Here is a 21,630-nt window from a genome sequence, read left to right on the forward strand (position 1 = left end):
CCAGACGCCTAGAGAGTATGAGCGTGATGTGCAGACCAAAACGGAAATGAACTCACCGTCGGCCTGCATCAAGTACTTGTTGCACGTGCAGGGTATACCAGTCTGAGTAGGGCCAGGAGGGGTCACAGTGGCACAGTGCGCCGATGTGGTAGTGATAACTGGGGTGGTCGTGGTAGGAGAGGATGTTGTAGGGGATCCAGCTCCCACACAGTATGCGTAACCGACCCAAAGTCCACTGCAGTCGCCATTGAGAGCGGGGTTCCAGTCGTATAGCTCATTGAGCGTTATGCCGTATTTGGATGCCATGTCTGCGCAGTACAGGCCTGATATGAATGTAATTCATAGGGGATATCGCGAATGACACGTGGAATTGTATTACGTACCGTCCTCGTTCATGGCATATTGAGTGCAGTCACAGGGTATACCGGTTTGGGTAGGTCCAGGGGGAGTCACTGTGGTAGTCGTGCAGCTCGTTGCGGTCGGAGTTGACGATGGAGGGGCCGATGTGGTGTTGGAGTAAAAGGTATCATCATAGCCCGTGCTACTGATACAATATGAGGTGTTGAGCCAGATGTTCGAGCAGTCGTCTTTGATACTGGGCTGGGACAGGTGACAGGAAAGGTTAACTCGTATTTGATAGGGAATAGGGGCGACAGCGACTTACATTCCAAGCATAAAACGCCGGGAAGGAAATATTCGCGAACGCAAGAACATTGTCACACGTAGTTCCTATTCATGGCCAAACAGTAATAAGTTGAAGGTGACCTTGCTATGGCAGTACTCGAACAAGAGAGAAACAGACCTGTAGACGGTGTTGTATACCATCGATAACAGTTGTGGGTGGAGTTCGATGCTGCATTCGATGGGACATCCGCATAATAAGAACTTTCTGGGACATCCGGCAGCTTGGTCAAGTCATATCCTGGTCCCAGTAAGGTGCAATAACGGGTGTTGTTTGTCAGGGTACAGTTAAACCACTCTACTGATGGATTCCAACTGGCAAAGTCTAGTATCGATACCCCAGCAACCAGCCAGAGGCTCGGGATTTGTCCGTAGACGTTGTCTTCATATATATCACAGTCCAGTCGCGTGTTAGGAACCAAGGGAGCGGTGATAGGGGTCACAATGGGGACCCATGATGTTAGATTGGTCGCCAGAGGAAGATCATCCCAGGCGACGCGAGTTCCTGTTAGTTTAGCCCACCAGGGTGCTGTACTTGTTGCTGAAACTGCAGCTGTTCCAGTGGTACCCCCATAGCCGGAGTAAGTTTCGATATTACCTACTGGTTGGACGCCTAAGGAGAATGTTAGATTCTCGAGCTGTGTGAACCGGACGATTAGGGCAGCACTGACAATAGCTGTAATTAGACCACATATTGGTGCAGTTTGCATCAACCTCCGGATTGAGGAAATAGAAGTCAGATAAAGCAATGCCTTGTGCCATCGCAATGGCTTGACAGTAATCATTGTCTTTGGCGAGATTAGCATCTTCCCCACAGGATCGACGGTAATACTTCCCACAGTTTGTATTGGTTCCCGGAGCCACATCAGTGGGTATGGGAGCCGCTATGCTTGCTGTAGCTCCTACAGCACTGGTGGCATAAGGGTTGTCTTGGGAGGTTGCGTTGCCAGGGTAGCTTACGCAGACGTAATGGCCGACAAGAACATCGAAATTGCTACACAGAGAATTCAGAACCGAGCTCCAGGTAATGAATTGAGTGATACTTATGCCGTATTGCCGAGCCAAGCTCATGCAGCTATCGTTGGCAGTTGCTAGATGTGTCTGACAATGGCCAGTGACACAGAGCGTTCCATTGCTAGGAGTATCGACGCAGCCACTCTGCAGACCATTTTCAAGTAGCATCCGCCAGGTGCTCACATTGTTTGTAGCGGCAAATGTATCGCAGGTGTCACCAGGCTGGATGACAGCGCTCCGATCGGAACACGCGGTTGGGGTCGCGCTGGGTGACGAGGAGCTGAGAAAGTTAGAACTGCACGTAGAGGGGGAGAGATGCAATGAATAAAGCGCGGCGTGCCTTTTCACGACCACTGAGGTAGATGTGGGAAGATCCAGGGTTGAGACACCACAACTCGACGTCAACGAGGTGTACTGCTCGGCTAGATCGTCATAATAGAAGTAGCCGTTACTTATCTCAGTTTGAAACATTCGGAGCCCACATATATCACACTCATCCTGCGTATCTGTCGATTGCAAGTGGAACAAGCAATATTCGCCATCATTATCTTTCAAACACCGCTGGTTGTAGTTTGTCACATAGTAATCTGGCAGGACAATGGGGCGATACACTCCGGAGCTTGCAGTGATGCTGGTGGAATTTCCCCTGTCGTCATATTGGTCATCTGCGCAAGCCTTTTCCACAGCCTCACGGTACGAGGCGATTGAGGCCTTGCATTCATTTGTGCACATCTGATCGAGAAACTTCTCTCGTGATGTTTGTTGTCAGCTGATACATCGTGTTTCCCGTTTCAATCAATCCACATGACAAGTTGGCTGTCAATGCATCCACGCATCCGGTAGAAAGCGAGGGGAACGCATCCGAGGTAAATAATTGTATATCTGCCCACACTGGCACTGTTCCCAGGGCCCAGCATGCCTAGCCGCAGATGGTTGAGCTGCATTCTGACCGATGAGCTCCCCACGTTTGTCGAGCGCCGTTGCGGAGATCCAGGAAGAGTGAAGTCGAAGAGCTGTCCCTGTGTCTCTGAGCTAATAATGAAGGACTCGGCCCTAATCATTACCGAGAGTGTACAACACCGTACCCATATTAAAAATCCAGAAGAGACTTTTGATCCCTGGGAACTGACAGGCTTTGCGAAGAGTCCCCGAAAGTCTATTGTAGCGATGTCTCACAGCAATATCCGGCCCTAGGCAAGGGGCTTGGAATCAAAGCAAGCAACCCGGCACTCTTGGTTCCCTGGGTGGCAAAGACCTTTAGGTTCATCGTGCGCTGGGCTGACCCACATAACCAAGTAAAGGGTGCTAAATGCTGCGGACCCGTAATCTTCGGATCGGCCGGGGCCGTAGACCTTGGGTTCGAGCAGTTTAACTGGCTACGAACAGTTTTTCCCCAAGTAGCCCCTTTTAACCCACTAATTTGCACAAGAAACTGAGTCCCCTCATCTCGGCTATATCCATGGCTCCCTAGTGAGCAGTGTCTAAATGGTGTCTTAGGCACCGCCGGTATGTATCAGTGTCGTTTTACGCCGTATATCTAGGGCTACGATGGCTAGTACGGATTGTTCTAGGCTCAATCCAATGCCGGTGGGACTTTTTCCTTGGAACATCGAACGAAAAAAAGACAGTGGGCGACTGAAGGACCGAAGCTGAGGGGCAAGGGCTGTGAATAAATAGAAAGGGAACACAGCACGGTTGGCAGTCGTCAAATCGGCTTGGCTCACATTCCATTCACCATGAGGCTATCTGCTATCCTCTGGCTCTCTTTGCAGATAATAGCAGCCTCAGCACACCGTCATACCCTACGTGGGCACCACCTTAGTGGCCATCACAGTCACCACTCTGCATCGACTTCCTCATTCGCACCGCAACATACGTCTCCAGCGCCAGGCAGAAAGCTCCTGAAACGGGCCCCAGAAGTGGATGATTATACATGTGGCCCTAGTCGGGAGTGTAAGAACAAGGCATGCTGCGGTCCCAATCATGTGTGCGGGTAAGTTGGACTTTATCCATCACATAGTGTCTCTCATTGACTTGCGTGCAATGACAGTTTTGGGGGGCTTTACTGCGGCAACGGTAAGGACGTCCATTCTTTGCTACTAGTAAAGACCATCAAGATTCTCACCTAACATCATGGTATATTAGGATGTCAATCCAATTGTGATGCTAAGGCAGAATGCGGTAGGGATGCCGCAACTCCCGGACAGCTGTGTCCATTGAATATTTGTTGCAGGTGAGTGCGTCACGGTAGTTTGATTGTAGAAAGGGCTCTAACCTTCCTACTCTAAGACAGTGAATTTGGGGTTTGCGGTAATGTCATCCATGCATTTTATCTGTGTACACTTGACTAATAGGCGCACAGGGACGACTGATGAATTTTGCAAATCTGGTGCGTACGATCATCCGAAGATCCACTCATACTAGTAATACTAATGGAAGAATCTATTAGGATGTCAATCAAACTGCAATGACCCAGAACGCCCGTGCCCGGGCATTAATGGAGATATCCGTAATAGGGTTATTGGATATTACGAGTCGTGGAGGGCGGGAGGCTCCAAATGTGGCACCATGGCACCCGAGGAGATCCCGGTCGAATATCTAGACCAGGTGAACCTTGCGTTCTTGTATATTGACCCCAAGAGCTACCAGATCATTGCCATGGATAATACAACCATGGCTACGGATTTATATGCCCGAGTGGCGGACATCAAGACGCGTAACCCAGAAGCAAAGATCTGGGTTAGCATTGGTGGATGGTCCTTCAACGATCCGGGAACCTATCAGTCTGTGTTTTCCAATCTTGCGGGCGATCAGGCTTCTACGCAGACATTCATCAATAACTTGATGGAGTTTCTCGATAAGTTTGGTTTTGACGGCGTTGACCTGGATTGGGAATATCCTGGTGCAGATGACCGCGGAGGCCGCACTCAGGATGTTAGCAACTATCCCAAGATGTTGGCTGCGATGAAGAAATTTTCTCCAAGGAGGAAACAATTACTCGAAGGACTGGGGGATCTCCATTACTGTACCCACACCCTACTGGTACCTCCGATGGTTTGATATCAAGGCTTTAGAGAAGGTGGTAGATGAGTTCAATCTCATGGCCTATGATCTCCATGGCACCTGGGATCGGGACGATCCAATCGGTCCCTACGTTTACGCCCACACAAACCTCACGGAGATCGATCTGGCCTTGGATCTGTTCTGGCGGAATGATATCAGCCCCAGCAGTATTAACCTCGGGTTGGCTGTATGTTCCCTACCATGAGAGCCAGACAGCGAGCTGACCTTGCGATTGCCTTGGTTCTACGGACGCACGTTCGAGCTTTCCACTCCCCTATGCGCCGAGGCTGGATGCGAGTGGAAGGGCCCGGGACCGGCAGGCCCATGCACCACGACTGCGGGAATCCTCTCGTACAGTGAAATCCAAGATATCATTTCCGACTACAATCTCTCCCCCAAGTACGACCAGGATGCGGGGCGTCTATCATACTACCTACGGGAAAGGGGGCGCTAATTGGGTTTCGTTTGATGACGCCATCTCATTCAAGGCTAAGATCGATCTTGCCAACAAGTATGGGCTCGCTGGAGTGTTAATCTGGGCCGTCGATCAAGACGATCAGTACTATCATGCATTGCGAGGCGTGACCGGGAAAGATGTGGAGCCCATTTCCACAGCCCAGGATGGCTTTGGGGCTTTTAGTGTGGATCAGTGCTATATTACAGACTGCAATGCCAGCTGTAAAGATGGCGATGTCACAATGACCAAGCTCAATGAAGATGAGAGCGGTCGTGGATGTTCTGGCAAGAACCACAATGCTCGGTCATGTATGTGCTCTGCTGGATGCGTTGTGTACGCTTTGAGACTGACTGGTTATCGGACTTATATAGTTTGCTGTCCTGCGGTGAACGCCCCCGATTCGTCAACCTGTTACTGGACCGGAGGCCCAGTCAACTGTCATGGCCAATGCGCGGCCGGGGAGGTCAGTATGGTCTTGGATGACTATGGGGACAGTAAAAAGCGATGCACCAATGGGGGGCAAGAAAGTCTGTAAGTGCAGATGCAGCTGTTGTGAAATTATATACGATATCTGACCAGACTGCCGACAGGGTGTTGTCCGGCGACCAACAGACAAAAAGCAATTGAAGAATGCTATCTAACATCATCGGACAAATGCCCGAGTGACAAGCCGCAAGCGATGATCTCTGTCGGAAATGTGATCAGTGACCTGGACGCATCACGGATCCAGGCTACTCAAAAGTTCTGTTGTCCGGAGAAGCCGGTATGTGAAGAGTCAACAGCGCAGAATAATCCGACTAACAGCGTATTTTCCAATAGGCATACGATCTAGAGCAATGTGCCTGGCACGGAGACAGCCATTATTGCAATGACAGCGAGTGTCCCTTGGTGAGTGTCGGACACGCTCTCGCAGCTGCTATTTTGCTAACAGCACCCCAAGGGCCAAGTTGAGCTGCTGCGGTGGCACGGGTGGCATGAAGGCCTCAAACAGAGTTACAGTGGCTGCAATAAAGGCTGCCAGCAGGCCTTTTGCTGTCCTCCTCCTCTAAGCAATGGGTCTGCTTTCCTTCCCGTACCACTAGAGGATCTGTTCCCCACAGCGGACTCGTTCACAGACAGCTTTACTACGACATTTGCCGAGGCGTTTGACAGTAATCCGGATGAAACCTCGAGTGGTGTACAGGGAACCAACCCTGACAAGCGGGCCTTTACCTGGATCATTAGGGTCGGAGAGGCCGAGGACGTGCAGAGCTTTGAAAAGCGAGATGGTTCAGACCTGGAGCTCTTCGATTGCCCGGACACTCATCCTGATGACTACAGTACCCAAATCGCTAAAGCGGTCTGTGTAGGAGGCACCGGTGACCACAACAACTGTGAGGATATCCTGCTGGGGGGTGTGGAAGGAACCGTCGTGCGTCTGCCCGCTCACTGTGGCCCCGATGACTATGTTCGAGCGGTCCGTTTCGAACGTACCGACAACTTGACCATTCCAGCTCATCTACAAAAGCGGTCTCGTTCGTCTTACAAGGTTTACGAGTTTCACTACGACTATGACTTCCAGAACCTGCGTCGGGACGGCCGTTGAAAACGCCCTTCCAGGGTGGTCGAGCAAGAATTACACGTGGAAGGACACCTCCCCCGTCACCCTCTTCTCAGAATGTGTTCCTTTCACCCTCTTGGCCAAACGAGAACTCGAAGGCAACATGACGAGCTTGGCCCCGCGGTCGCCAGGCACCACCCTCAGCCGTCCGGACCGGTCGAGGAACACTTGCGCCTTCGCAGTGGAAGGGGTGTATTGTGCGAATCAAGACGAGAATGACGACCCCAACCCGAACTGTGACTTGAATGATCTTCCTGCCGAGAGGGCCGACGACAACAACGGTGCCCTTTCGCGCCGAGACCCTCTCTACAAGCGGAACAAAAAAGAACTGTCATACTGTACCGAGGCCGGGGCCAAGGGATTCGTCGGCTTCGATGGCGACTACGAAGGCGAGACCATCTTCACCCCAATATCCCAGTTCCACCGAGCTAGTGAACAAGTACGACGCGTTCGTCGCCACCTACGACGCCGTAGATCCGACCAGCTGCACGAACCTGAACCTGATCAAGCTGGCCAAGACCCCGGAAAAGCCCATGGACAAGACGGCAAACAACGGCCGCGAATACCACAGCGAACATGTTCTGGAATCGCAGTCCGTGCAACGATTCTTCAACTACGTGGGCATCATGATGTATTCGAACTCCACCAAGGTAGCGAATTCCCCTCGCGCGGAAATACCCCGATCCCAATAAAGGCACCACGGATCAGGTCTCCTGGTGCGAATACATGTTCGCCTGGTGGCAGTTGCCTGAGCGATTTCCGCAGAATATGAATGCGAATAGTGTCCTGGGGAGCGTGTACCCCGGGTATCACTATCGTTTTACTTCAAGAGTTTGTCCTGTATGAAGCGGTACTGAATGGTCAGATCAAGAACAGGGTACGTGTATTGCCCCTCCACCAGTGTTAGGGTTCCCTTGGCCTACTCGGATCTTTCGTTCAGCCGTCGGATCATGGATATCCATCGGTCTACGTTGCTTTTTCTCTGCTTGCCTTGCATTCCTCAGAAAAACAGACTAACAAAGAACAGTGGTTCTCAGGAAACAAGATCCTGTACGAGGGATCGATCGACGGATTCATCAGAAACGAAGAATGGGACAACGTGGGCAAAGTGTTGAAGCTGCACATCCTCGGATGGAAGTACTACTATTTCAACGACATCCAGGAGATCCTGGTGAAGCAGGCGAACCGGATCCAGGCTAAACTCGAAGACTTGGATGAAAACGGTCTGATCAACAGCTCGGTCGGTGATAACGGTGGGGTATACGATAAGGCGTATACGCTGCAGGGGTTGGCAGGGATTTGGAAAACCTGGATCCGCGAGGAACATGATCGCGTGCAGGTGTATGTGAAGAAGTTTGTCCAGACGTACGCCCAGATGGCGTATGATCTGAATCGACCGGTGAAGCTCCACGCAGTTGGATCCGGGGCAAGCCACGCAGAAGAACCAGAATATTGTCTCGATGTTTGAGGTGATTCTGAAAGAGGCAAATGGCTTGAAAGATTGGAATATTGACTGGGATAAGAATCCGGACAGCGATATTATGGATACGGATAGTGATTGGGGGGGGGATCCGATGGATCTTGACTGAGTGGCTGAAGTAAATCTGTTGGGAAAGGTGATCCGACATTTTTATACGCCTTTTCCTATTATATCTAGTCGTGATTCTAGCCAGCAATCATCTCATAAGGCATTGTTCTGAAGATACCAAGGTGGATTATTCGAGTCTTAGATCGGCAGAGTCGAGAGTATATGTTATATACCGACTATTCTCGTCCTGACCGGGACGTCTCTTTACCCTCTGACATATGATAGAACATGCTCTTGATCGAGTTCGATGTATAAGGCCATAAGAAATAGTTCACCGAGGGACGACGCTGAATATGAAGATAAATCATACAAACAACGCTAGCGCATCCACTTCTCGGAAACAAAATGAAGCAGAAAGATCATCTACATATAACCAACTAAACCAACCCCGCCTCCTGCTTCACCATCTCCAACCAAAACGGATCATCGGCATACGTCTGATTCCACGGATCATCACTCTCATACGCAAACACCCTCGCGCGATCCTGAATCATCTGATCCGACGGCCGCATCCCCGCCGCCATCTGATCCCGAATATACGCCAACAGATCCCGATGGACATTGTAATACCGATCCAACGCATTCGGCACATCCCAATGAAACGGGATTTCTTCATCCTCCTCCTCCCCGGGCATTCCAAGCACATCCGACGTCCGCCACGGATCCGGGGTATGCCATTCCCGGCCGACCAGATACGGCGGGAGGGCATTCTCCACGAGACGCTGCACTGCCGGTTCGAATCCCCAGTCGCCCGTCCACTGCTTCATGTCGGAGCCGTGTTTGAAGTGCTCGGCGACGTGGTCAACGCGGTCAGGCCACGTGTGGAACGTCGCGGTGCAGAATCCGCAGCGCGAGAGGATGGAGTCTCGCGTCTCCCGCCAGGAGGTCATGGCGGGATGGAGGCCGTCTACGTGGTGGGTGAGTTTCAGGTGCTGTCGGAGGTGGTCTTTGCGGGTGAAGGTGCGCTGTTCGGCTGGTTTGTCGCGGCAGATACTGTAGTTGTGGGTCTTTTCGAGGTGGTCTTCGTCGACGCCGAGCTCCTGGCAGAAGATGCACATAGGGGTGCCGTCGTGGTCGATGAGGCCACCGTCCGGGGCGCATCGCCATTGGTCTACGGGCAGGTGCAGGGCCTGTTCGTGCCGCTGCCAGTCGTATTTGGTCGCGAAGGTGTCCGCGCAAAAGGTACACTGGTAGGGTCGGCGGGTATCCTGGAGGCGGTTGGCGTGGCGGACGTGTTTCCGTCGGCGGCGACGAGGTTGTGCGCGATGCAGCGGGGTGGGAGGGCGCTGGGGAGGCCGGTGCGATAAGGCGATGGAGATCTCTGAGCTGGAGGACTGGCTGTGTCCGCAGCTGCTGGAGGGCTCTCCGAGGATGAATGAACCGCTGGAGTCATTGCTGGACAAGGCATACTGCGGTACCCCGTACGGCGAGCTACCCGGGAAGGCGGGGATGTCGGGGTCGGCCAGAGCGCGTAAGATGTCGTCGGTTGCGGCGGCTTCGCTTTCGGGGGGCGAGTGTCTCCAGCGTTCCATAGGGGAGAGGAGAGACTGGCCCTGTGGGATAGCCATGTACCCGGTGGATCGCTTGCGTCGACGAGCGTTGATGAACCAGTTGGAGATTTGCGTACGAGTCAACCCGGTCTGTTGCTCCAGGTCATCCTTTTCCTGGGACGTGGGATAGGGGTTGTTGGGGTGGCTTTTGAGCCATGTTTTGAGGGTTCTCACGGCATCGCCGGAGAGTCGTTGATGATTGCGGGGACGAGAAGGACCACTGTCACCGAGTGCATCTGGGGCTTCGCAGGATGAGGCGTCCAGCTCCGAGGGCAGGGCGAAGATGGGGTCCACGCTGGCAGGATAGGCTAGGCCTTCGTCTAGGGGCGGTAGGGACAGAATGTCGTTACATAATTTAGGGAGCGCGTGAGCGTGCTCCATCTGGATGGTAAGCCGGCATGGTGAGCAGATGGAGGATGGAAGAGAGGAGGATGAACAGGCGAAATTCTCACGCCCTGCCAGTGACACGCTCCACTTGCCGATGCCGGCAATCCGTGCGCGCGATTCCGTGGGTAGCCGAGATCGGACTGGACCCTCCTGTCGGTACTGGTAGGGTTTACCCGATATTTTATACAGCCCTAATCTCAACCATGATTCGGAAATATCGTACTGCACCACCTTGTCGTTCGTGGGGTCGTTAGCTCCAGCCTGTATTTCATTTATGGGCATTCTCAATGCTCGCGTGATCCGCCAACTGGGGACTCGCAAGTCAGCCCTACTGGGTATTTTCATGCTTGGACTTGGAGAGATTCTGAGTGGTTTCGCCGTGAAAGAAATCGGGGGACTGTTCGTCACAGCTGGTGTTGTCATGGGCGTTGGCACAAGGTCCCGCCCCTCCCTGCTTTCCCACTTCATATCTAATGGTATAGTCTCTGCTTCATGGTGGTCTCTATCACCGTATGTGGATGCTGAGTGTGGTAGGGATCTCCTATTGCGGGATATATTCTCGATGCGAGTGGGGGTGAAGAAGGCGGGATTAAGGCGTATCGGCCGGCGATCTTGTATGCGGGGGTTATGGCGTTGGGGGCGGCGGTGTTGGCCGTGGGTATTCGGGTGAAGACGGATAGGAGGTTGTTGAAGAGGGTGTAATTCCTTTCTGTGACGGTAACGTTGGATTGGTTGTTCAAGTGCATTTATTGCAGTGGAGAAGGATTGTTTCAATAAATATATGGGTTGTCTGTCGATATTGAAATGTTACTTACACATTAGCATCGATGTTACTAAATTTCAATATTGGGTATTCATCTAGGAGATAGTTAGAGCTAAGGGACAAGCCTCAGCCAGCAATTTAATATCAATCATAAAAGTAGTGCATCACTCGTAAACCAACCACCCCGTCGACCCCAGCACAATCACCCCCAACAGCGCCGTCACCAACCCCGCCCCCGCGCGATCCGCGCCCGTAATCTCAATCCTCAACCCCTCCGGCACCTCCCCCACCGGCGGTCCCGGCTCCCCACCCCCGGGATTCCCGCGACTCGTGCCCCCAGTATCCTGCGTGACAGGGGGATCCACCCGACTAATCAACGTCGATTGTATAACCTCCAACGCGGCCAACTGAATCCCCACATCATCCATCCCGTCCCATTTCCGATCCGTCCATTTCAACCCACACGCCGCGTGGCTTGCCCCCCCGGTACACGTTTCCGCGGCGGCTTTCGCCGAGGTTCGTAATTTCGGCATGATCTGGTCGAATGTAAACGGGGCCATTTGCGTCGTGGCGGCCATCCATCGCGCCAGGAACCCTTTGAAGGCTCGTTGGTCGACTTCGCAGGTGTTTATTGTTTCGCAGGCTCGTTCGTACATCACGTCGTTTTGGAAGAAGACGAGACTCGCGTTGAGGATGCCTTGCGTTCGGGTGCGCCAGGTGGGGGATTCCGTCTATACCTCGTTAGCTTACCCTCTTTCCAACCCCAGTCAACTCAACTCCCCACCACCCAAGAAAGAAACGGAGAAGGGAGGGGGCTCACCAAATTATACATAACCGCCGCCCCCAACAAATAAACCCCGGTATTATACGTCCACTCGACGCGATTCCACTCCCTACACGCACTCTCCACATCCGCGCCATCCCAAAACCGATACTCATCCGTCACGAACCCCACCTCCTCCGTCCAGTTCCACACCCTCTCCGCCCACTCCATATACGTCCCGTTTCCCGTATACAGCGCCAACCTGGCCGCCAGGTTAAAAAAACACCCATTGGAAATCGTATTCTTATACATCCACCCCTCATTAAACGTAAAGATCTGCCATCGTAATCCACCTCCACAGGTCCCCGTATCCCATCTGGCAGCTTGTGTGTTGAATACCGCCTGCGCCATACCTAGCCACCCGGGGACACCTAGTTCAGGTGGAGGGTCAGGGAAGTTTCGCTCGGCGGCAGACATGGCCGCGAAGGCCCAGAAGGATTGGTCATCGTTGCCTTCGGTGCGGGTTTGGTTGGCGGGCATGAAGGAGCCGCTGGGGCCGGATTGCCAGGTTAGGGCTTGGAGGGTGAGGTTGGTGAAGGTGGTGTCGGAGGTGAGGTACCAGTAGTCGATGAGAGCGGTGAACATGGCGCCCGCTTCCCACCAGTAGTACGGGTCTGGGAGGTTGCCTGGGTTGTCGCCGGGAAGGTTGCCGGTGTAGTGGGTTAGCATTTGGGTGGCGAGGGTGTGGAGGGTTGTTTTGGTGGAGGCTGTTTTTTCTAAAGGGTTAGTATGTTGGGATTTGAGAGAGGGTTAGTTGGGGTAGGGGGGAGGGGGGACCTGGGTCATCGAGATCGAGATCGATGGCCTGTACAGCCACGATGAGGAAGAGGAGGTGCCATAGGGGATGCATGATGCATGATGCTGGAGTTGTGAAGTGAAGGTGAAGGAGGAGACTGGATAGATAGAGGGATGGATGGCATGCGCATCGGAATGTGACGCTTCCATAGAAACAATCAGCACGAGAATAAGCTCGGATCGATAAACGGTGGTATTCTGGGGTTGGATGCAGCCAATAGCAGCCGAGGCAACATGCCGGATGCGGGAAAGTTGCATTCCGGGGTAACTTTGTATGTATTGGATGTATGTTCTTATCGTTCATTGTAGGATTATTGAGTGGCATTGTTGGCTATTTTCCGACTGGTATACACTGGGTGATGCCAACCACAGTTCTCAATGCGGGGAGTTTGTTAGTAGCAACCCCCGCGACCATCCTATCCATCACATCCGCCTCCCCCCTCTCATACCCCCTCACGCAAAGAAACTCCAACTGCGACGGTAACTGATTTACCAAGACCACCTCATTCACTCCCATCCCACTAGCAATATACCACAGACAATGCACTCCCAGACTCAAACTCCTCAACGCACTAAACCCCCTCAACCCCTCCCTTCCACAACCACGATCATCACCTCCCACCCCCGAAGCAAGAAACTGCCCCACCCGATCATCAAAATCCAAATCCAACACCTCCAACGTCCTCCGATGTCTTAACACCGCCTGAATCAAACTCCGTCGATTAAACAACTCCACAAACCCCGCATAGCAGCCCCCTGGCACAACCGAATACCGTAGCTCACGGAGACATTTCACCGCACAAATCACCCGACACAACAACTCGGACTTGAAATCACAGCCCCGGAGATCCAACCGAGAGATATTCGACGACGCGGGGGGTAGCATCCCCGCCAATGCAGGGCCAGATGCATTGCCGAATCCTTGGATCGCTTGCACCTGCAACGATTGAATCCCCGGGAGTGCATGAACTAACTCAATACAGAGCAGTAAATCCTGCGGTGCACAGGCCCGAGATCGCGCATCGGATTTCTTCCCCGTGGTTAGGAGACGAAAGTGCTTCAGATGGCCTAAGTACGGACTTCGTCTGCTCAAATTGGCTGAATTAGCTTGCTTGAGGAACTTGGCGAGGGGGTATTTCTCGATCTTGGCGGTGAGTAGAGAAATATCATCTGGGGAGTCGTCACGCGGAGAGGAGGTGTATTCCCAGAATGGAGGCGAAATAGCTAGGGAGACTAGTTGCGGGGATGATGCCACCAGCAACGTGGTGATGGCTTGGGCGATAAAGGTGGATTTTCCCGAGAAACCGTCGTCGGAGCTGTTCTGTTAGCTCGGTAGGGGGGTGGAAGGGGATAAAAGGGGGCGCACTCGTAGTAAATGGGATACAGCCAATCCCTCGCAGGCGTGGCCTCTTGCATTAACATGTTGAGTAACCGGCCTTCATCGGTGGCGGTGAAGCCAGCCCGGTTGATGGCCTGACGGAGAAGCTGTGTGTCTGCTTCATTGAGAGATCGGTCATGTTTCCGTGGAAGGTAGCTCAGTGGAGAGCGGATGGGAATGTCCATCTCGATGTGGCGCACATAGCTGCCCAGTTTAGGGTTACGGAGGATGGCGAGCAATGTGGTGAAGCCATCGGTTACGTCGCGGATGCTGCTGATGCGGAGGCTGCGGTAGTGGGTTTTGGTGATGAGGTCGTTTGCTGAAATCAGACTGTGTAAAGCTGGACTCACTGCTGCTACGGCACAGACATCAGGGCTGCGGTCGAGGAACGAGATGACATGCAGCAGGATGTCGGCCGGGAGATCAGACAGGGCGGGCATGATGGTGGGGATGAAAGAACGGCAGGACGTTGGATTATGATGAGCCGTGCCGAGACGGCTGCGCGGGTAGCCCACTTGCCTGAGTACTAAGTGAGCCACTGCTGGCTGGACGGTAATAACCGTAATAACCGTAATACCAGTCATGACAGTATTCTAAAAGTGGACATGACCCACTCACCCCACTCCCAAATGTGGAACGGATAGGGTTACGGGTGGGTTTCCGCAATCTTGCCAGTGTATCCTTTAATTATTCTTTGGTTTACCCCACCTTTCACTTTACAGTTTCCCTTATCCCGTTAAGGCCCGTGCGTCAAGTGACAGCTGACCGTTGTACTAATGCATGCTAATGGGGCATTCCTTGTTGACATCCAATGCCGTTCCCGGACATACGGGATGACGAATGCACGCACCGTCTACAGCGATACCATTGACTACTCAAGGCCCGTCTGCAGACATGACCCAGTAAACAGGTTGTCTGCCGTGCCTCCTGCAAGGTTGCCCCAGCCAGGTTGCTCCAGCCAGGGGAGGGTATATGAATACCCCACTCACCTCCCTCACATCGTCCATCTCATATACCACAACCCTAATCTCACACAAATACCACAATGATCCTCGTCACCCTCCTCGTCATTGTTACCCTCCGCCTCCTCTACGAACACCACCGCGACCGTCGTCTCCCCCCCGGCCCCCGCCGTCTCCCCCTCCTGGGCAACCTCCACCAAGCCCCCAAAACCCTCCCCTGGCGGATCTTCACGGAATGGAGCAAAACCTACGGCCCAATCATGTCCGCGCAATTCGGCCGCCAAACCCTCATCCTGATAACCTCCCCGACCATCGCGCACGACCTCCTCGACCGCCGGGGCAGCATCTACGCCAACCGGCCCGAGCTAATCATGGCCCAGAACATCACCAAGGGACTACACATCCTCACGCGACAATACGACAGCTGGACGAAACTGCACCAGCGGCTCGAAGCCCCGGTTCTGAGTCCGCGCGCGTCAAATACCTATTTGCCCATCCAAGATCTGGAGAGTAAGCAGCTGCTTTTCGACCTCCTCGGGTCGAATAACTTCGATGCGCATTTCGAGCGATACAGTGGAAGCCTCATGTTCGCGTTAGCATATGGGTTTCGTCTCCCGGTGCCGAAGAGTCGGGAGTTACGCGATATGCGCACGATTCAGGGGAATTTTGTCTACGCGGCGCAGGTGGGTCGGTGGATTGTGGATGCGATTCCGGTGTTGAATTATTTGCCGGCGGTGGTGGCGCCGTGGAAGCGCATCGCGGAGGAGTTATTTCAGCTGGAGTCGAAGGTGCATGCGCGACATTTGGCGAGGGGGTTGGCGAGCCAGTCATGGAATTGGACGAAGGAGTTTTCGCGGTCCAAGTATGCGAGCGACATGTCGGCGGTGGAGTTGGGGTATGATTTGGGGATTCTGGTGGATGCGGGGTTTGAGACGACGTGGGCGGTCTTGAAGGTGTTTGTGTTGGCGGTGCGGGTGGATGCGCGGTTTGTGGAAGTGGCGCGGAGGGAGTTGGATGAGGTGGTGGGAAAGGACAGATTGCCGGGTTTTGAGGATATGGAGAGGTTGGTGTATGTGCAGGCGGTGGTGGATGAGACGTTGAGGTGGAGGTCCATGGCCCCTGGGGGAGTGCCGCATGCGACGACTAAGGAGGATGAATATATGGGATATCGCATTCCGAAGGGTGCGACGGTGGTGCCCCTGTTTTGGGCGATGAGTTTGGATGAGGCGCGGTGGGAGGATCCGATGGTGTTTCGGCCGGAGAGGTGGTTGGAGGGGGAAACGGAGGGGCAGTTCACGAATTTCTTTGGCTATGGCCGGAGGATCTGTCCGGGGAGACATATTGCTCGGAATTCGTTGTTTTTGTTGATGGCGAGGATTCTCTGGGCGTTTGATATTCAGGCACCGCTGGGAGAGGACGGCAAGCCTATCCCCGTGGATGATATGGCGTTTGATTCTGGGTTTGTGTCCTCGCCAGACCCCTTTGAGGCCGTGTTTGTGCCGAGAAGTGACAAGACCAAAGAGGTGGTGGAGCGCGAGTGGCTGGGAGCAGAAAAAGACTTGGAGGTGTTGATGGGTGGTATCCGGGACAGACAGAGGGAGATCGGGTTGGATGTGAAGGCGTGATGCTAGACAAGAGTGATAAACTGACTTGAAAAAATGAAGATAAATGTGATATATAGCAATGACTAAGTGATATCTCATCGATCCAGCAATCCCGCCCGCTTCGCCGCCCACGCAAACAACACCGTCAGCCCCAAAATAGTCCCCAGAATGCCAAACCACCAGTTCAACGTATGCTCCCCCTTCCCCGGCACCTTGACATTCATCCCAAAGAACCCCGTGATGAACTGCATCGGCACGAGGATCGACGCCAGGATCGTCAGCTTGTTCAGGGCCGAGGCAATGCCATTGCGCATGCGGCCGGAATCAAAGTGCACCTGGGTGAGAAACTTGGACTGCAATCGTGAGAGCATTTGCTCGGCCTGCTCCAGATTCGCAATCATCGTGACGATGTGGTCGCAAATATCGCTGAGATAGAGGGCCACCTGCGATGACGGAGCATCCGACGCGCAGTGCCGCGCGAACGAGCGGATAACGTCAATCTTGTCGTGCAGGGGCTGACGAATGTGCATCACCTCCTTGCGCAGTTTGAAAATGCGCTGCAGAGCCAATCCCATCTCATCCGGACGGGTAATGGACACCGAGTCTTCCACCATTTCCACGCCGGTTTCGACCCGGTCGATGAACGGGGCAAAGCCGTCGACGATGTCGTCGCTACAGAGTCAGCATATGCAGTGAAAAGGTGGAGTGGCTTACATTAATGCATAGCAGATCCAATCGCTGGTCAGTGACAGATGACTGCTGTGCTCTCGGATACGCTGTCGAACGTGGTCGGCATGCAGAGTGGGATCAAAGCTGAAACTGATCACACCCCCTTGGAAGACGACGGCGTAGAGATTGTGTGAGACAATACGCACACCCTCATCAGTTTCAAGACGACGCGGCGGTCGCAGAGAGAGAAAGTAGTATTGACCAAACAGCTCAATCTTCTCTCGCGTTTCGCGGACTTTGATATCCTCCGTGGTCAGCGGATGCAGGCTGAAGAAGCGCGCAATGGTTTCGATATCCTCCTCCGTCGGCGCCGTCATATCGAGCCACCACAGGCCACTGTGGTTTCCTGTTTCCAGGAGCAGCTCAAATGGATGATAGACGGCGCAGAGATCATCGATGCTGGTTGCATCGATGGCGGTGGCCAGCTGGGAGGTGAAGAAGCGGAGCCGGCTGGCCGCCGGCTGGGGTTTTTCCTGGAGGTCAGGGGTCAGGGGTGCCATGGCAGGCACCATTCCGGGCTCCATGACCGCGGAATGCCGTATAAATTATGGACCGAACGGGACTGGCGACATCAAGGAGTCAATAGAATCGCGCCGAGCATCGTGATGTGTATGGATGACAGGAGGTCGGGCCGGAAGAAAAGTTAGGTCCAGCGTGGCGGTGCCATCCGTCGGCCAATCAACGCTCGGCCCGCGATCCACGTGTGATCAACCTGTCAAAGACAATGCTGCAAATCCTGCAGGGAACAGATCAGGGATCTAGTTTGTGAATAGCAATCTGCCTGCAGGGCCCAGGGTTTTCTACCGTGGTCTATATATAGCTGTGGCTCACCCGCTGGCATCGGAAGTATCCAATCAGAGTGCGGCTTGCATCCGCATCGACGGGATAGGAAATATAAACATCACGTGCAAGATGCAACAGAATCTACCGAATCAGAACCCGGCATCAGTTGGGCTCCATTTTCTTCGAACCTCCATACAAATTCATTAAGATTCTGTTCATCCTCAAACTTCCTAGCCATCAATGTAGACATCGTTTCCAGCACGACGCGGATCCGCAAAGATAATATCCCAATAGCCGTCGGAACTGCCGGATGTACCACTTTGATTGGCATCGAGGTGAGGTTGCAGAGAGGTTATCGTTAGACGACAAGGTTGGGAGTGGGATCGGGCTCCCGTGAATGACTTGTAAGTGATGCGCGTTCTGAGCCAAGGGGCTTGGCATTCTAGTCTTTTGCCGGATAGCCTAGCTGGTAGCAGCTCCAGGCCTGGTACGATTCACCCTAAAAGCGCACTTAGGGAGGATCGTGACCTATCTGTTATGGTGGCGCAGCGCTATAGCTTTGCAGAAGTTCGGCAGTCGGCTTTGATTTTTACAGACATTGAACGACAAGTTTGATTGAGAACAGAAGAGACCAGTTGAATGACACATGAAGACGTGGCAGGGCCTGACGGGTTATGAAAACCGGAGAAACAAGGGAAGAACGTGAGGGAAGAACAGAACGAAGGTGACGAAGCGGTGAACGATAACTGAAAGATGGAAATATGACATGGATAGCTATCCGACCGATGAACGTTACAAGGAAACGATACGACAAGGCCACACAACACGTCTCTTTCAAACGTCCGCTGAGCAATTATGGCAGTCCCGTGCGACCAGGCTGCTCAATATCCCCTTTCGGTTTCATATCACTACTCGGAGTGGCACTGCTCGGGTCGACATTGCTGTTGGCATCGTGATAACTGCGCAAGGCGATCGCCAGCAGAATGCTACCAACCTGCATCATTTCGCTCACAGGGGTGGTATCCCAAGGCCCAAACTCGTTCATCTTCAGGAACGGGCGCGGAGATTCCGGTGGCAGCGTATTGTTCAAATAGCGAATATAATCCTCGGTATAGTCTGCGAATATGAGAAATATTTGATGGCGATCCTGTGACACATGCAGACGACTGTGTCTGTCAGTAAAGGATATCTAAGGTGACACTTTTCATGGGCATATGCATTCTTACCGGCCTGGGAGGTTCAAAGCGCCACCGACATCAAGATCAGATTTGATCCAGGCAGCCATCTGTGCCGCCTCTTGCAGACAAGTCGGGTTCCTTCTCTTCCTTCGCGTCATCGGTTTCACCTCAATTAGGGCTCGCACCTTGTTCGATGACGGACCGTCTTCCAGATACCCATCCGTCCGGGCCTCAAAGGACGCATGTTCAAATTCGGCTTTGAATGACTTGCGATGCAAGGTCCAGTCATTCGCGTTTGGAAAGTGCATGGTCAACGCATTCAAAACATCGACAAGGGCGGTATTGACGATCTGTTCATCTTTCGTTGGCGGGTACATGAGATGAGCAAGCTCCTGGGGTCCAGGAGAAAGAAGAGGAGAATCCCGGGTATCTGGGGTATCTGGGGTATCTCCCACTTCGGGTGAGCTGGGTAGATTCCCTGTTGACTTGGTGGGGGTCGCCAGTTGCACCTCCCTCAATTTCCGTTCTAAACTGTGTCATCTTGCCGCGGGTACGGCTGGCAACTGGCGAGAAGGTCACGTTAGATCGGAAACTCTCGTCGTTGGACGCGGCGGCTTGGAGTTGATATTTCTTTGCCAATGCAAACGTCCCCTCAGGAATCGGGGCGTTTGTAAAACTACGTCGGTAATTCGCCCAGGATTGAAACGTTTTTAGGAGGCCGTCGGCCTGCTGCTTCCACGTTCTCCAAGTGAACGGTTTTGAGATTGAGCCGGGTAGCTGGTGCCGAGATCCAGAGAACCTGGAGTAGGAGATATTGTTTCTCGCTGATGGTGGAAGCAGAGGTGAGAGTCGCATCATGGATCGTACCGGAGACGCCGTATTCGGCGGTCCATGTATTCCACTGGCTTTCATGAGCCGGAAGCTTTGGGTTTCCTGCCATAGTAACGAGAAGGATGTCAAGTGCTCAGAGAAAGATGATAGCCAGGGAGTCGAGAGATCTCTCTTTCTTATTAGGAAGGGGCGTCCCTCTCACAACGGGGCTCACAGGCAACCCCGCAAAGCTGAGGATCATGGACAGCGCTAACTGAGCCTATCCAGTATCCCATGCTGCCTCAGGCATCGACACCCGCCGCCTTGCCGCCCTCATCAACACGCGAGGCCCATCAACTTTTCACTTCTCCTCCCACATCACGACTTGTGGCATTTGTTAAGATGGACGAGGCTCTTGTGGAAGAACGGGCTGCTCGCCGCCATGCTCTGGCTAAGATTGAACGTTTGATCAAGCAAGCCCCAAGTCAACATATCGAAGCGGCCGAGCTGAAAGCGGCCGGAATCCGCCAGTTCCCGCTGTCCCTAGAGGGTACCCAACACCAGCCGTCCTTTTTCGAGCCCTACCGAGGAAAGCTTCCTCTTCCCGAGCGGGAGGATGAGTTTTTAGAAGTTGAGGCCGACCCGGATCACATCATGGCGAACAACCGTGATTTGGAGCACTTTCTCAGCGATCATTTCAATGGATGCTTATACTATATGTGGCGAGATTCTCCCCAGATTATTCCGCCTTCTGGCCAATACCGACAGTATGTGGTTCCTCACCCCCTCGCTGATATAGGATCGCTCACAGAGGTCTGACAGGATCGGCGACTACAAGTTCGGTCAGCTTTTGGAGTGTATCACGTTCTCCTGGGAAGCTGTCTCGGTCACGGATTGCTCGGGGGGCAACTATCCGCATTTCAAGGCCATGGTGCTAAGTGATGCAATGGGCGATGGTCGACTGCTTCGGGGAGAAATCATGACCATCACCGATATCATGGCTGCGCGTCTGAGGACCAAGTCGCTTCGCCCGCATATCATTGCTCCAGTAAGGCTCTCGTCGCTTTGAAGTCCACCGCGACCTGCTGATTACGCTCTGGTAGATGCTTGTGTACTCTTTTATGGGTCTGTGCCACGTTCGCGTCCTGGAGGCTGACTTCGATGGGGAGCATCTTAATATCCGCGTCTCCAAATTATATGACTTCACCAAGAAGAACACCGATGCTGTGCAACTGCTCGCGCGTTATTGGTTTGGAGGAGCACGCGGGCAGACAAAGATGAAATTCCCCTGACGGAGCGGGCGGCTTCTCGAGGCGTTTGGCGTTAGAATCTGGTTGTGGGAATGGACGGATCTAGATCATGTCAAGAACCAAGTAGGCCGAAAGGAATAACAGGTGGGGATGCCAACACAGTACCGTCGAGTCTAGACTCGGGATGGATTCCGGGGAACGATTTGACTTCCACG

The 21,630-nt window shown here is 53.3% G+C and overlaps 10 protein-coding genes across 10 annotated transcripts; 4 read left to right on the top strand and 6 right to left on the bottom strand.

Moving 5' to 3' along the window:
* Positions 1–716: 716 nt before the first annotated feature.
* BO80DRAFT_407163 (uncharacterized protein) lies at positions 717–2,436 on the bottom strand (the record flags this gene model as incomplete). The annotated part of the gene is made up of 2 exons (XM_025717795.1): positions 1,353–2,436; positions 717–1,279 (listed from the first exon to the last, which is right to left on the bottom strand). Exons 1-2 carry the CDS (start codon positions 2,425–2,427, stop codon positions 717–719), a joined length of 1,638 nt encoding a protein of 545 aa, XP_025575142.1. The 5' UTR covers positions 2,428–2,436.
* A 995-nt stretch (positions 2,437–3,431) lies between these two features.
* On the top strand, positions 3,432–5,750 carry BO80DRAFT_455345 (glycoside hydrolase; the record flags this gene model as incomplete). The annotated part of the gene is made up of 8 exons (XM_025722105.1): positions 3,432–3,501; positions 3,613–3,688; positions 3,746–3,771; positions 3,841–3,928; positions 4,050–4,084; positions 4,145–4,629; positions 4,700–4,945; positions 5,127–5,750. 8 exons carry the CDS (start codon positions 3,432–3,434, stop codon positions 5,748–5,750), a joined length of 1,650 nt encoding a protein of 549 aa, XP_025575143.1.
* Positions 5,751–8,576: 2,826 nt separating this feature from the next.
* BO80DRAFT_425221 (homeobox protein meis) lies at positions 8,577–10,351 on the bottom strand. Its single transcript, XM_025719468.1, has one exon. It carries the CDS (start codon positions 10,332–10,334, stop codon positions 8,781–8,783), a length of 1,554 nt encoding a protein of 517 aa, XP_025575144.1. The 5' UTR covers positions 10,335–10,351; the 3' UTR covers positions 8,577–8,780.
* Positions 10,352–10,614: 263 nt separating this feature from the next.
* BO80DRAFT_445134 (uncharacterized protein) lies at positions 10,615–11,042 on the top strand (the record flags this gene model as incomplete). Its single annotated transcript, XM_025721475.1, has 2 exons — positions 10,615–10,767; positions 10,875–11,042. 2 exons carry the CDS (start codon positions 10,615–10,617, stop codon positions 11,040–11,042), a joined length of 321 nt encoding a protein of 106 aa, XP_025575145.1.
* Positions 11,043–11,267: 225 nt separating this feature from the next.
* On the bottom strand, positions 11,268–12,776 carry BO80DRAFT_493711 (glycoside hydrolase family 76 protein; the record flags this gene model as incomplete). The annotated part of the gene is made up of 3 exons (XM_025723833.1): positions 11,268–11,834; positions 11,924–12,633; positions 12,704–12,776. 3 exons carry the CDS (start codon positions 12,774–12,776, stop codon positions 11,268–11,270), a joined length of 1,350 nt encoding a protein of 449 aa, XP_025575146.1.
* A 250-nt stretch (positions 12,777–13,026) lies between these two features.
* BO80DRAFT_382159 (uncharacterized protein) lies at positions 13,027–14,559 on the bottom strand. The gene is made up of 2 exons (XM_025716880.1): positions 14,088–14,559; positions 13,027–14,037 (listed from the first exon to the last, which is right to left on the bottom strand). The coding sequence occupies exons 1-2, from the start codon at positions 14,537–14,539 to the stop codon at positions 13,053–13,055; spliced, it is 1,437 nt and encodes a 478-aa protein (XP_025575147.1). The 5' UTR covers positions 14,540–14,559; the 3' UTR covers positions 13,027–13,052.
* Positions 14,560–15,144: 585 nt separating this feature from the next.
* Positions 15,145–16,975, top strand: BO80DRAFT_475394 (cytochrome P450; the record flags this gene model as incomplete). Its single annotated transcript, XM_025723209.1, has 1 exon — positions 15,145–16,975. The coding sequence occupies one exon, from the start codon at positions 15,145–15,147 to the stop codon at positions 16,684–16,686; it is 1,542 nt and encodes a 513-aa protein (XP_025575148.1). The 3' UTR covers positions 16,687–16,975.
* Positions 16,714–18,148, bottom strand: BO80DRAFT_382163 (magnesium transporter CorA family protein). The gene is made up of 2 exons (XM_025716881.1): positions 17,380–18,148; positions 16,714–17,337 (listed from the first exon to the last, which is right to left on the bottom strand). Exons 1-2 carry the CDS (start codon positions 17,916–17,918, stop codon positions 16,761–16,763), a joined length of 1,116 nt encoding a protein of 371 aa, XP_025575149.1. The 5' UTR covers positions 17,919–18,148; the 3' UTR covers positions 16,714–16,760.
* Positions 18,149–19,030: 882 nt separating this feature from the next.
* On the bottom strand, positions 19,031–20,210 carry BO80DRAFT_434909 (uncharacterized protein; the record flags this gene model as incomplete). Its single annotated transcript, XM_025720892.1, has 3 exons — positions 19,031–19,343; positions 19,404–19,833; positions 19,865–20,210. 3 exons carry the CDS (start codon positions 20,208–20,210, stop codon positions 19,031–19,033), a joined length of 1,089 nt encoding a protein of 362 aa, XP_025575150.1.
* A 357-nt stretch (positions 20,211–20,567) lies between these two features.
* BO80DRAFT_356032 (uncharacterized protein) lies at positions 20,568–21,457 on the top strand (the record flags this gene model as incomplete). Its single annotated transcript, XM_025715774.1, has 3 exons — positions 20,568–20,932; positions 20,988–21,213; positions 21,269–21,457. 3 exons carry the CDS (start codon positions 20,568–20,570, stop codon positions 21,455–21,457), a joined length of 780 nt encoding a protein of 259 aa, XP_025575151.1.
* Positions 21,458–21,630: the final 173 nt, after the last annotated feature.

The sequence above is a fragment of the Aspergillus ibericus genome, assembly GCF_003184845.1.
Source record: "Aspergillus ibericus CBS 121593 unplaced genomic scaffold BO80scaffold_20, whole genome shotgun sequence".
In the NCBI taxonomy this organism is placed as follows: Eukaryota; Fungi; Ascomycota; class Eurotiomycetes; order Eurotiales; family Aspergillaceae; genus Aspergillus; species Aspergillus ibericus.

Excerpts from the sequence above, each read along its gene's own strand:
- BO80DRAFT_382159 (XM_025716880.1), bottom strand. The coding sequence starts at position 14,539 with ATGCCCGCCCTGTCTGATCTCCCGGCCGACATCCTGCTGCATGTCATC. Across the intron at positions 14,038-14,087 it reads CTGTATCCCATTTACTACGA|CTCCGACGACGGTTTCTCGG; the intron begins GTGCGCCCCCTT and ends CTAACAGAACAG.
- BO80DRAFT_425221 (XM_025719468.1), bottom strand. The coding sequence starts at position 10,334 with ATGGAGCACGCTCACGCGCTCCCTAAATTATGTAACGACATTCTGTCC.
- BO80DRAFT_382163 (XM_025716881.1), bottom strand. The coding sequence starts at position 17,918 with ATGGAGCCCGGAATGGTGCCTGCCATGGCACCCCTGACCCCTGACCTC. Across the intron at positions 17,338-17,379 it reads TGGATCTGCTATGCATTAAT|CGACGACATCGTCGACGGCT; the intron begins GTAAGCCACTCC and ends CTGACTCTGTAG.